Source organism: Salvelinus alpinus, chromosome 12 (genome assembly GCF_045679555.1).
Source record: "Salvelinus alpinus chromosome 12, SLU_Salpinus.1, whole genome shotgun sequence".
NCBI lineage: Eukaryota > Metazoa > Chordata > Actinopteri > Salmoniformes > Salmonidae > Salvelinus > Salvelinus alpinus.
The window spans coordinates 58,541,024-58,555,596 of record NC_092097.1 but is presented as its reverse complement, the minus strand read 5'-3'; the positions used below and the strand labels follow the sequence as shown (position 1 = coordinate 58,555,596).

General features: G+C 49.4%; 1 protein-coding gene across 1 annotated transcript in view; it reads left to right on the top strand.

Moving 5' to 3' along the window:
* Positions 1-14,573, top strand: part of efcc1 (EF-hand and coiled-coil domain containing 1) — a 50,692-nt gene that overhangs the window by 19,562 nt on the left and 16,557 nt on the right. Inside the window, exon 7 of the mRNA XM_071336956.1 lies at positions 2,307-2,417. Within this exon, the coding sequence (XP_071193057.1) occupies positions 2,307-2,417 (111 nt within the window). The remainder of the gene's footprint in view (positions 1-2,306; positions 2,418-14,573) is intronic.

Sequence of the window (14,573 nt, the reverse complement as noted above, 5' to 3'; positions counted from 1 at the left end):
CTGGACCAGAACACATAACGACATTAATGCTGACACAGGGATCAAACGGGGGAGCAGAGAGTTATAGACGGGGCAATCAAATCAAATCACATTTTATTAGTCACATGCGCCGAATACAACAGATGTAGACATTACAGTGAAATGCTTACTTACGAGCCCATAACCAACAGTGCAGTTTAAAAAAATATGGATAAGAATAAGAGATAAAAGCATCAAGTAATTAAAGAGCAGCAGTAAAAATTAACAATATATACAGGGGGGTGCCGATACAGAGTCAATGTGCGGGGGCACCAGTTAGTTGAGGTACTATGTACATGTAGGCAGAGATGACAACAGAGAGTGGCAGTGGTGGGGAGGGGGGGGGGAAATGCAAATAGTCTGGGTACCCATTTGACTAGATGTTCAGGAGTCTTATGGCTTGGGGGTAGAAGCTGTTTAGAAGCCTCTTGGACCTAGACCTCTTGGACCTACACGGCTTCGGTACCGTTTGCCGTGTGGTAGCAGAGAGAACAGTCTATGACTAGGGTGGCTGGAGTCTTTGACAATTTTTAGGGCCTTCCTCTGACAACACCTGGTATAGCGGTCCTGGATGGCAGGAAGCTTGGCCCCAGTGATGTACTGGGCCAAGGTAGTGCACCTTCTGTAGTGCCTTGCGGTCGGAGGCCGAGCTGTTGCCATAGCAGCCAGTGATGCAACCAGTCAGGATGCTCTCGATGGTGCAGCTGTAGAACCTTTAAAGGATCTGAGGACCCATGACAAATCTTTTCAGTCTCCTGAAGGGGAATAGGTTTTGTCGTGCCGCTTCACGACTGTCATGGTGTGCTTGGACCATGTTAGTTTGTTGGTGATGTGGACACCAAGGAACTTGAAGCTCTCAACCTGCTCCACTGCAGCCCCGTCGATGATAAGGGGGGGAGTGCAATAGAGACTGCATCATCTGTGGATCTGTTGGGGCGGTATGCAAGTTGGAGTGGGTCAGAATCAAATCCTTTGAATGAGGAGTCCACATACCTTTGTGTATATATAGTATATCTTATGATAAACACACTAACTGTAAGTCGCTTTGGATAAGAGCAACTGCTAAATGACTAAAATGTAAAAAATGTAAACAAACCGAGTCTTGTAGACTTTACTCATTGCACATGTTTCAAAAAATTGGGTTGTTTAGATGGAGTGCAAGGACAAACTGAGTTTTGCACAGGTGCACTTGACAGAGTAGGCGTTCCCTAACGGAAATGTGCAAATAAATGCTAGAACGCACCAATAGGCTCTCACTAGCTCGTGCTTGACTCTGTCTTGCTTGTTCTGCCCGCTATGATTAATTTGCTCTCATTGGAAATGACAGGCTCTGGTCTATCTTGGGTTAGTTATAAACATCTTTGGTTAACATAAACAGAAGTCTGAACAGGAAGTTTTGTTGCTGACGTACTATACTGTAGGTACTGGGGTCTCCCGGGTGGCGCAGTGGTCTAGGGCACTGCATCGCAGTGCTAGCTGCGCCACCAGAGTCTCTGGGTTCGCGCCCAGGCTCTGTCGCAGCCGGCCGCAACCGGGAGATCCGTGGGGCGACGCACAATTGGCATAGCGTCGTCCGGGTTAGGGAGGGTTTGGCCGGTAGGGATATCCTTGTCTCAGTATGTAAAAAAATATGTAATAAAATGTATGCACTCTACTGTAAGTCGCTCTGGATAAGAGCGTCTGCTAAATGACTAAAATGTAAATGTAAATATTGTAGGTTGTTGACATGCACTGTACTGTAATATACTGTAGGTTGTTGACATGTACTGTACTTTACTATACTGTAGGCTGTTGACATGTACTGTACTGTACTGTACTGTAATATACTGTAGGTTGTTGACATGTACTGTACTGTACTATACTATACTGTAGGTTGTTGACATGCACTGTACTGTACTGTAATATACTGTAGGTTGTTGACATGTACTGTACTGTACTTTACTTTTCTGTAGTCTGTTGAAATGTACTGTACTGTACTGTACTATACTGTAGGCTGTTGACATGTACTGTACTGTACTTTACTATACTGTAGGCTGTTGACATGTACTGTACTGTACTGTACTATACTGTAGGTTGTTGACTTGTACTGTACTATACTGTAGGTTGTTGACATGTACTGTACTGTTTTGCATTATACTGTAGGTACTCTAGGTTGCATGTGAGGTGGGACCATAGACTTTATTTGACATGATTGGGTCAGACCTGGCCATGTAGTATAGGAGCTGTTCTACTAGGTGCTTAGTAAGCTATTAGTACACTATGTAATGTAAAATGTATGTATATTCCAGATGAAGGACACTCTGGTCCAGGTGTTACAACAGAAAGCTGAGGAGGCAGAGCTGCTACAGACAGAACTACAGATGCTGGAGACAGAACTACAGATGCTGGAGACAGAAAGAGTACGTACATTGTTTTGTGTTATCTATAGGTTGAATATATGTTATATACACTGAGTGTACAAAACATTAGGAACACCTGCACTTTCCATGACATAGAGTGACCAGGTGAATGCTATGATCCCTTATTGGTGTCACTTCAATCAGTGTAGAGGAAGGAGAGGAGATGGGTTGAAGGATTGTTAAACCTGGAGACAACTGAGACATGGATTGTGTGTTTCTGCCATTCAGAGGGTAAATGAGCAAGACAACAGATTTAAGTTACTTTGAACGGGGTATGGTAGTAAGTGCCAGGCGCACCAGTTTGAGTGTGTTAAGAAATCAAATCAAATTTTATTGATCACATGCGCCGAATACAACAGGTGTAGACCTTACAGTGAAATACTTACTTACAAGCCCATTCCGAACAATGCAGAGTTAAAAAAAAATATATATATTTGCAAAATAAAAAGGAAATAGTAACACAGTAAAACCAATAATGAGGCTATATACAAAAAGTACCGGTACTGAGTCAATGTGCAGGGGTACGAGGTAGTAATGAGGCTATATACAAGGAGTACCAGTACTGAGTCAATGTGCAGGGGTACGAGGTAGTAATGAGGCTATATACAAGGAGTACCAGTACTGAGTCAATGTGCAGGGGTACGAGGTAGTAATGGGGCTATATACAAGGAGTACCAGTACTGAGTCAATGTGCAGGGGTACGAGGTAGTAATGAGGCTATATACAAGGAGTACCAGTACTGAATTAATGTGCAGGGGTACGAGGTAGTAATGAGGCTATGTACAAGGAGTACCAGTACAATCCAGGTGTGTACAGTTCTTAGAGACACTGCTGTATTCACTGCCAAAGGTGATTCTACAGAGTATTGACTAAAGGGTGTGAATACTTAAATGATTTAAATTATATATTTCTGTATTTAATTTTCAATAAATTTGCAAACATTTCAAAAACCATGTTTTCACTTTGTCATTATGGGTTATTGTGTGTAGATGGGTGAGAAAACAAATACATTTAATCCATTTTGAATTCAGGCTGTAACACAACAAAATGTGGATTACTTCAAGGTGTATGAATACTTTCTGAAGGCACTGTAAATACAGTGCATTCGGAAAGTATTCAGACCTCTTGACCTTTTCCACATTTTGTTAAATTACAGCCGTATTCTAAAATTGATTAAATAAATAAAACATCTCATGAATCTACACACCATCTACACACCATAATGACAAAGCGAAAACAGGTTTTTAGTCATTTTTGCAAATGTATTAAGAATAAAAAACATAAATACCTTATTTACATAAGTATTCAGACCCTTTGCTATGAGACTTGAAATTGAGCTCAGGTGCATCCTGTTTCCATTGATCATCCATGATATGTTTCTACAACTTGATTGGAGTCAACCTGTGGTAAATTCAATTGACTGGACATGATTTGGAGAGGCACCTCTCTGTATAAGGTCCCACAGTTGACGGTACATGTCAAAGCAAAAATCATGCCATAAGGTCAAAGGAATTGTCTGTAGAGCTCTGACACAAGATTATGTCGAGGCACAGAACTGGGAAAGAGTACCAAAAATTGTCTGCAGCATTGAAGGTCCGCAAGAACACAGTGGCCTCCATCATTCTTAAATGGAAGAAGTAATCGGGGGAGAAGGGCCTTGGTCAGGGAGGTGATCAAGAACCCGATGGTCACTCTGACAGAGCTCCATAGTTATTCTGTGGAGATGGGAGAACCTTCCAGAAGGACAACAATCTCTGCAGAACTCCATCAATTAGGCCTTTATGGTAGAGTGGCCAGACGGATGCCACTCCTCAGTAAAAGGCACATGACAGCCCGCTTGGACTTTGCCAAAAAGCACCTAAAGGACTCTCAGACCATGAGAAACAAGATTCTCTAGTCTGATGAAACCAAAATTGAACTCTTTGGCATGAATGCCAAGCGTCACGTCTGGAGGAAGCCTGGCACCATGCCTACGGTGAAGCATGGTGGTGGCAGCATCATACTGTAGGGTTGTTTTTCAGCGGCAGAGACCGGGAGACTAGTCAGGATCGAGGGAAAGATGAACAGAGCAAAGTACAGAGAGATCCTTGATGAAAGCGCTCCGTACCTCAAGATGGGGGCGAAGGTTCACCTTCCAACAGGACAACGACCCAAAGCACACAGCCAAGAAAACATAGGAGTGACTTCGGGACAAGTCTCTGAATGTCCTTCAGTGGCCCAGCCAGAGCCCGGACTTGAACCCGATCGAACATCTCTGGAGAGACCTGAAAATAGCTGTGCAGCAACACTCCCCATCCAACCTAACAGAGCTTGAGAGGATCTGCAGAGAAGAATGGGAGAAACTGCCCAAATACAGGTGTGCCAAGCTTGTAGTGTCATACCCAAGAAGACTTGAGGCTGTAATCACTGCAAAAGGTGCTTCAACAAAGTACTGAGTAAAGGGTCTGAATTCTTATGTAAATGTTAAATTTCTGTTTAAATTGTTTTATACATTTGGAAAAATGTCTAAAAGCCTGTTTTTTATTTGTACTTATGTGGTACTGCTCCCAAGTGGCGCAGTGGTCTAAGACACAGTATCTTAGTGCAAGAGGGGTCACGACAGGCAACCTGGTTCAAATCCAGACTGTATCACAACCGGCCGTGAATGGGCGGCGCACAATTGTCCGAGTTTGGCCGGGATAGGCCGTCATTGTAAATAAGAATTTGTTCTTAACTGACTTGCCTAGTTAAATTAAGGTTAAATAAAAAACAATGTGTGTAGATTGATGAGGAAAAAAACACATTTGAATCTATTTTAGAATAAAGGGTGTAACGTAACAACGTTTGGAAGTCAAGGAGTCTGAATACTTTCCCTCTGCTCTGTATATACACTACCAACCAGCATCCCTCTGCTCTGTATATACACTACCAACCAGCATCCCTCTGCTCTGTATATACACTACCAACCAGCATCCCTCTGCTCTGTATATACACTACCAACCAGCATCCCTCTGCTCTGTATATACACTACCAACCAGCATCCCTCTGCTCTGTATATACACTACCAACCAGCATCCCTCTGCTCTGTATATACACTACCAACCAGCATCCCTCTGCTCTGTATATACACTACCGGCCAGCATCCCTCTGCTCTGTATATACACTACCGGCCAGCATCCCTCTGCTCTGTATATACACTACCGGCCAGCATCCCTCTGCTCTGTATATACACTACCGGCCAGCATCCCTCTGCTCTGTATATACACTACCGGCCAGCATCCCTCTGCTCTGTATATACACTACCGGCCAGCATCACTCTGCTCTGTATATACACTACCAACCAGCATCCCTCTGCTCTGTATATACACTACCAACCAGCATCCCTCTGCTCTGTATATACACTACCGGCCAGCATCCCTCTGCTCTGTATATACACTACCAACCAGCATCCCTCTGCTCTGTATATACACTACCAACCAGCATCCCTCTGCTCTGTATATACACTACCAACCAGCATCCCTCTGCTCTGTATATACACTACCAACCAGCATCCCTCTGCTCTGTATATACACTACCGGCCAGCATCCCTCTGCTCTGTATATACACTACCGGCCAGCATCCCTCTGCTCTGTATATACACTACCAACCAGCATCCCTCTGCTCGGTATATACACTACCGGCCAGCATCCCTCTGCTCTGTATATACACTACCGGCCAGCATCCCTCTGCTCTGTATATACACTACCGGCCAGCATCCCTCTGCTCTGTATATACACTACCAACCAGCATCCCTCTGCTCTGTATATACACTACCAACCAGCATCCCTCTGCTCTGTATATACACTACCGGCCAGCATCCCTCTGCTCTGTATATACACTACCAACCAGCATCCCTCTGCTCTGTATATACACTACCGGCCAGCATCCCTCTGCTCTGTATATACACTACCGGCCAGCATCCCTCTGCTCTGTATATACACTACCAACCAGCATCCCTCTGCTCTGTATATACACTACCGGCCAGCATCCCTCTGCTCTGTATATACACTACCAACCAGCATCCCTCTGCTCTGTATATACACTACCAACCAGCATCCCTCTGCTCTGTATATACACTACCGGCCAGCATCCCTCTGCTCTGTATATACACTGCCGGCCAGCATCCCTCTGCTCTGTATATAAACTACCGGCCAGCATCCCTCTGCTCTGTATATACACTACCGGCCAGCATCCCTCTGCTCTGTATATACACTACCGGCCAGCATCCCTCTGCTCTGTATATACACTACCGGCCAGCATCCCTCTGCTCTGTATATAAACTACCGGCCAGCATCCCTCTGCTCTGTATATACACTACCGGCCAGCATCCCTCTGCTCTGTATATACACTACCGGCCAGCATCCCTCTGCTCTGTATATACACTACCGGCCAGCATCCCTCTGCTCTGTATATACACTACCGGCCAGCATCCCTCTGCTCTGTATATACACTACCGGCCAGCATCCCTCTGCTCTGTATATACACTACCGGCCAGCATCCCTCTGCTCTGTATATACACTACCGGCCAGCATCCCAGAGTCTGCTCTGTATATACACTATCGGCCAGCATCCCTCTGCTCTGTATATACACTACCGGCCAGCATCCCTCTGCTCTGTATATACACTACCGGCCAGCATCCCAGAGTCTGCTCTGCTCTGTATATACACTACCCGCCAGCATCCCAGAGTCTGCTCTGCTCTGTATATACACTACCGGCCAGCATCCCAGAGTCTGCTCTGTATATACACTACCGGCCAGCATCCCAGAGTCTGCTCTGTATATACACTACCGGCCAGCATCCCAGAGTCTGCTCTGCTCTGTATATACACTACCGGCCAGCATCCCAGAGTCTGCTCTGCTCTGTATATACACTACCGGCCAGCATCCCAGAGTCTGCTCTGTATATACACTACCGGCCAGCATCCCAGAGTCTGCTCTGTATATACACTACCGGCCAGCATCCCAGAGTCTGCTCTGTATATACACTACCGGCCAGCATCCCAGAGTCTGCTCTGCTCTGTATATACACTACCGGCCAGCATCCCAGATTCTGCTCTGCTCTGTATATACACTACCGGCCAGCATCCCAGAGTCTGCTCTGCTCTGTATATACACTACCGGCCAGCATCCCAGATTCTGCTCTGTATATACACTACCGGCCAGCATCCCAGAGTCTGCTCTGTATATACACTACCGGCCAGCATCCCAGAGTCTGCTCTGCTCTGTATATACACTACCGGCCAGCAACCCAGAGTCTGCTCTGCTCTGTATATACACTACCGGCCAGCATCCCAGAGTCTGCTCTGTATATACACTACCGGCCAGCATCCCAGAGTCTGCTCTGTATATACACTACCGGCCAGCATCCCAGAGTCTGCTCTGTATATACACTACCGGCCAGCATCCCAGAGTCTGCTCTGCTCTGTATATACACTACCGGCCAGCATCCCAGAGTCTGCTCTGCTCTGTATATACACTACCGGCCAGCATCCCAGAGTCTGCTCTGCTCTGTATATACACTACCGGCCAGCATCCCAGAGTCTGCTCTGTATATACACTACCGGCCAGCATCCCAGAGTCTGCTCTGTATATACACTACCGGCCAGCATCCCAGAGTCTGCTCTGCTCTGTATATACACTACCGGCCAGCATCCCAGAGTCTGCTCTGCTCTGTATATACACTACCGGCCAGCATCCCAGAGTCTGCTCTGCTCTGTATATACACTACCGGCCAGCATCCCAGAGTCTGCTCTGTATATACACTACCGGCCAGCATCCCAGAGTCTGCTCTGCTCTGTATATACACTACCGGCCAGCATCCCAGAGTCTGCTCTGTATATACACTACCGGCCAGCATCCCAGAGTCTGCTCTGCTCTGTATATACACTACCGGCCAGCATCCCAGAGTCTGCTCTGCTCTGTATATACACTACCGGCCAGCATCCCAGAGTCTGCTCTGCTCTGTATATACACTACCGGCCAGCATCCCAGAGTCTGCTCTGTATATACACTACCGGCCAGCATCCCAGAGTCTGCTCTGTATATACACTACCGGCCAGCATCCCAGAGTCGCCTCTGCTCTGTATATACACTACCGGCCAGCATCCCAGAGTCTGCTCTGCTCTGTATATACACTACCGGCCAGCATCCCAGAGTCTGCTCTGCTCTGTATATACACTACCGGCCAGCATCCCAGAGTCTGCTCTGTATATACACTACCGGCCAGCATCCCAGAGTCTGCTCTGCTCTGTATATACACTACCGGCCAGCATCCCAGAGTCTGCTCTGCTCTGTATATACACTACCGGCCAGCATCCCAGAGTCTGCTCTGTATATACACTACCGGCCAGCATCCCAGAGTCTGCTCTGTATATACACTACCGGCCAGCATCCCAGAGTCTGCTCTGCTCTGTATATACACTACCGGCCAGCATCCCAGAGTCTGCTCTGCTCTGTATATACACTACCGGCCAGCATCCCAGAGTCTGCTCTGTATATACACTACCGGCCAGCATCCCAGAGTCTGCTCTGTATATACACTACCGGCCAGCATCCCAGAGTCGCCTCTGCTCTGTATATACACTACCGGCCAGCATCCCAGAGTCTGCTCTGCTCTGTATATACACTACCGGCCAGCATCCCAGAGTCTGCTCTGCTCTGTATATACACTACCGGCCAGCATCCCAGAGTCTGCTCTGTATATACACTACCGGCCAGCATCCCAGAGTCTGCTCTGTATATACACTACCGGCCAGCATCCCAGAGTCTGCTCTGTATATACACTACCGGCCAGCATCCCAGAGTCTGCTCTGTATATACACTACCGGCCAGCATCCCAGAGTCTGCTCTGTATATACACTACCGGCCAGCATCCCAGAGTCGCCTCTGTATATAACCTACCGGCCAGCATCCCAGAGTCTGCTCTGCTCTGTATATACACTACCGGCCAGCATCCCAGAGTCTGCTCTGTATATACACTACCGGCCAGCATCCCAGAGTCTGCTCTGTATATACACTACCGGCCAGCATCCCAGAGTCTGCTCTGTATATACACTACCGGCCAGCATCCCAGAGTCTGCTCTGTATATACACTACCGGCCAGCATCCCAGAGTCTGCTCTGTATATACACTACCGGCCAGCATCCCAGAGTCGCCTCTGTATATAAACTACCGGCCAGCATCCCAGAGTCTGCTCTGCTCTGTATATACACTACCGGCCAGCATCCCAGAGTCTGCTCTGCTCTGTATATACACTACCGGCCAGCATCCCAGAGTCTGCTCTGTATATACACTACCGGCCAGCATCCCAGAGTCTGCTCTGTATATACACTACCGGCCAGCATCCCAGAGTCTGCTCTGTATATACACTACCGGCCAGCATCCCAGAGTCTGCTCTGCTCTGTATATACACTACCGGCCAGCATCCCAGAGTCTGCTCTGCTCTGTATATACACTACCGGCCAGCATCCCAGAGTCTGCTCTGCTCTGTATATACACTACCGGCCAGCATCCCAGAGTCTGCTCTGTATATACACTACCGGCCAGCATCCCAGAGTCTGCTCTGCTCTGTATATACACTACCGGCCAGCATCCCAGAGTCTGCTCTGCTCTGTATATACACTACCGGCCAGCATCCCAGAGTCTGCTCTGTATATACACTACCGGCCAGCATCCCAGAGTCTGCTCTGTATATACACTACCGGCCAGCATCCCAGAGTCGCCTCTGTATATAAACTACCAGCCAGCATCCCAGAGTCTGCTCTGCTCTGTATATACACTACCGGCCAGCATCCCAGAGTCTGCTCTGTATATACACTACCGGCCAGCATCCCAGAGTCTGCTCTGTATATACACTACCGGCCAGCATCCCAGAGTCTGCTCTGTATATACACTACCGGCCAGCATCCCAGAGTCTGCTCTGTATATACACTACCGGCCAGCATCCCAGAGTCTGCTCTGTATATACACTACCGGCCAGCATCCCAGAGTCGCCTCTGTATATAAACTACCGGACAGCATCCCAGAGTCTGCTCTGCTCTGTATATACACTACCGGCCAGCATCCCAGAGTCTGCTCTGCTCTGTATATACACTACCGGCCAGCATCCCAGAGTCGCCTCTGTATATACACTACCGGCCAGCATCCCAGAGTCTGCTCTGTATATACACTACCGGCCAGCATCCCAGAGTCTGCTCTGCTCTGTATATACACTACCGGCCAGCATCCCAGAGTCTGCTCTGCTCTGTATATACACTACCGGCCAGCATCCCAGAGTCTGCTCTGTATATACACTACCGGCCAGCATCCCAGAGTCTGCTCTGTATATACACTACCGGCCAGCATCCCAGAGTCTGCTCTGTATATACACTACCGGCCAGCATCCCAGAGTCTGCTCTGTATATACACTACCGGCCAGCATCCCAGAGTCTGCTCTGTATATACACTACCGGCCAGCCTCCCAGAGTCGCCTCTGTATATAAACTACCGGCCAGCATCCCAGAGTCTGCTCTGCTCTGTATATACACTACCGACCAGCATCCCAGAGTCTGCTCTGTATATACACTACCGGCCAGCATCCCAGAATCTGCTCTGTATATACACTACCGGCCAGCATCCCAGAGTCTGCTCTGTATATACACTACCGGCCAGCATCCCAGAGTCTGCTCTGTATATACACTACCGGCCAGCATCCCAGAGTCTGCTCTGTATATACACTACCGGCCAGCATCCCAGAGTCGCCTCTGTATATAAACTACCGGCCAGCATCCCAGAGTCTGCTCTGCTCTGTATATACACTACCGGCCAGCATCCCAGAGTCTGCTCTGTATATACACTACCGGCCAGCATCCCAGAGTCTGCTCTGTATATACACTACCGGCCAGCATCCCAGAGTCGCCTCTGTATATAAACTACCGGCCAGCATCCCAGAGTCTGCTCTGCTCTGTATATACACTACCGGCCAGCATCCCAGAGTCTGCTCTGTATATACACTACCGGCCAGCATCCCAGAGTCTGCTCTGTATATACACTACCGGCCAGCATCCCAGAGTCGCCTCTGCTCTGTATATACACTACCGGCCAGCATCCCAGAGTCGCCTCTGCTCTGTATATACACTACCGGCCAGCATCCCAGTGTCTGCTCTGTATATACACTACCGGCCAGCATCCCAGAGTCGCCTCTGCTCTGTATATACACTACCGGCCAGCATCCCAGAGTCGCCTCTGCTCTGTATATACACTACCGGCCAGCATCCCAGAGTCGCCTCTGCTCTGTATATACACTACCGGCCAGCATCCCAGAGTCGCCTCTGCTCTGTATATACACTACCGGCCAGCATCCCAGAGTCGCCTCTGCTCTGTATATACACTACCGGCCAGCATCCCAGAGTCGCCTCTGCTCTGTATATACACTACCGGCCAGCATCCCAGAGTCGCCTCTGCTCTGTATATACACTACCGGCCAGCATCCCAGAGTCGCCTCTGCTCTGTATATACACTACCGGCCAGCATCCCAGAGTCGCCTCTGCTCTGTATATACACTACCGGCCAGCATCCCAGAGTCGCCTCTGCTCTGTATATACACTACCGGCCAGCATCCCAGAGTCGCCTCTGCTCTGTATATACACTACCGGCCAGCATCCCAGAGTCGCCTCTGCTCTGTATATACACTACCGGCCAGCATCCCAGAGTCGCCTCTGCTCTGTATATACACTACCGGCCAGCATCCCAGAGTCGCCTCTGCTCTGTATATACACTACCGGCCAGCATCCCAGAGTCGCCTCTGCTCTGTATATACACTACCGGCCAGCATCCCAGAGTCGCCTCTGCTCTGTATATACACTACCGGCCAGCATCCCAGAGTCGCCTCTGCTCTGTATATACACTACCGGCCAGCATCCCAGAGTCGCCTCTGCTCTGTATATACACTACCGGCCAGCATCCCAGAGTCGCCTCTGCTCTGTATATACACTACCGGCCAGCATCCCAGAGTCGCCTCTGCTCTGTATATACACTACCGGCCAGCATCCCAGAGTCGCCTCTGCTCTGTATATACACTACCGGCCAGCATCCCAGAGTCGCCTCTGCTCTGTATATACACTACCGGCCAGCATCCCAGAGTCGCCTCTGCTCTGTATATACACTACCGGCCAGCATCCCAGAGTCGCCTCTGCTCTGTATATACACTACCGGCCAGCATCCCAGAGTCGCCTCTGCTCTGTATATACACTACCGGCCAGCATCCCAGAGTCGCCTCTGCTCTGTATATACACTACCGGCCAGCATCCCAGAGTCGCCTCTGCTCTGTATATACACTACCGGCCAGCATCCCAGAGTCGCCTCTGCTCTGTATATACACTACCGGCCAGCATCCCAGAGTCGCCTCTGCTCTGTATATACACTACCGGCCAGCATCCCAGAGTCGCCTCTGCTCTGTATATACACTACCGGCCAGCATCCCAGAGTCGCCTCTGCTCTGTATATACACTACCGGCCAGCATCCCAGAGTCGCCTCTGCTCTGTATATACACTACCGGCCAGCATCCCAGAGTCGCCTCTGCTCTGTATATACACTACCGGCCAGCATCCCAGAGTCGCCTCTGCTCTGTATATACACTACCGGCCAGCATCCCAGAGTCGCCTCTGCTCTGTATATACACTACCGGCCAGCATCCCAGAGTCGCCTCTGCTCTGTATATACACTACCGGCCAGCATCCCAGAGTCGCCTCTGCTCTGTATATACACTACCGGCCAGCATCCCAGAGTCGCCTCTGCTCTGTATATACACTACCGGCCAGCATCCCAGAGTCGCCTCTGCTCTGTATATACACTACCGGCCAGCATCCCAGAGTCGCCTCTGCTCTGTATATACACTACCGGCCAGCATCCCAGAGTCGCCTCTGCTCTGTATATACACTACCGGCCAGCATCCCAGAGTCGCCTCTGCTCTGTATATACACTACCGGCCAGCATCCCAGAGTCGCCTCTGCTCTGTATATACACTACCGGCCAGCATCCCAGAGTCGCCTCTGCTCTGTATATACACTACCGGCCAGCATCCCAGAGTCGCCTCTGCTCTGTATATACACTACCGGCCAGCATCCCAGAGTCGCCTCTGCTCTGTATATACACTACCGGCCAGCATCCCAGAGTCGCCTCTGCTCTGTATATACACTACCGGCCAGCATCCCAGAGTCGCCTCTGCTCTGTATATACACTACCGGCCAGCATCCCAGAGTCGCCTCTGCTCTGTATATACACTACCGGCCAGCATCCCAGAGTCGCCTCTGCTCTGTATATACACTACCGGCCAGCATCCCAGAGTCGCCTCTGCTCTGTATATACACTACCGGCCAGCATCCCAGAGTCGCCTCTGCTCTGTATATACACTACCGGCCAGCATCCCAGAGTCGCCTCTGCTCTGTATATACACTACCGGCCAGCATCCCAGAGTCGCCTCTGCTCTGTATATACACTACCGGCCAGCATCCCAGAGTCGCCTCTGCTCTGTATATACACTACCGGCCAGCATCCCAGAGTCGCCTCTGCTCTGTATATACACTACCGGCCAGCATCCCAGAGTCGCCTCTGCTCTGTATATACACTACCGGCCAGCATCCCAGAGTCGCCTCTGCTCTGTATATACACTACCGGCCAGCATCCCAGAGTCGCCTCTGCTCTGTATATACACTACCGGCCAGCATCCCAGAGTCGCCTCTGCTCTGTATATACACTACCGGCCAGCATCCCAGAGTCGCCTCTGCTCTGTATATACACTACCGGCCAGCATCCCAGAGTCGCCTCTGCTCTGTATATACACTACCGGCCAGCATCCCAGAGTCGCCTCTGCTCTGTATATACACTACCGGCCAGCATCCCAGAGTCGCCTCTGCTCTGTATATACACTACCGGCCAGCATCCCAGAGTCGCCTCTGCTCTGTATATACACTACCGGCCAGCATCCCAGAGTCGCCTCTTCACTATTGACGTTATTTTGCGGGTACTATTTAATGAAGCTGCCAGCTGAGGACTTATGAGGTGTAGACACTCTAATGTACTTGTCCTCTAGACTGACGAGTTTCAGAAGAAAGTACTTTCTCTCTGGCCATTTTGAGCCTGTAATCGAACCTACAAATGC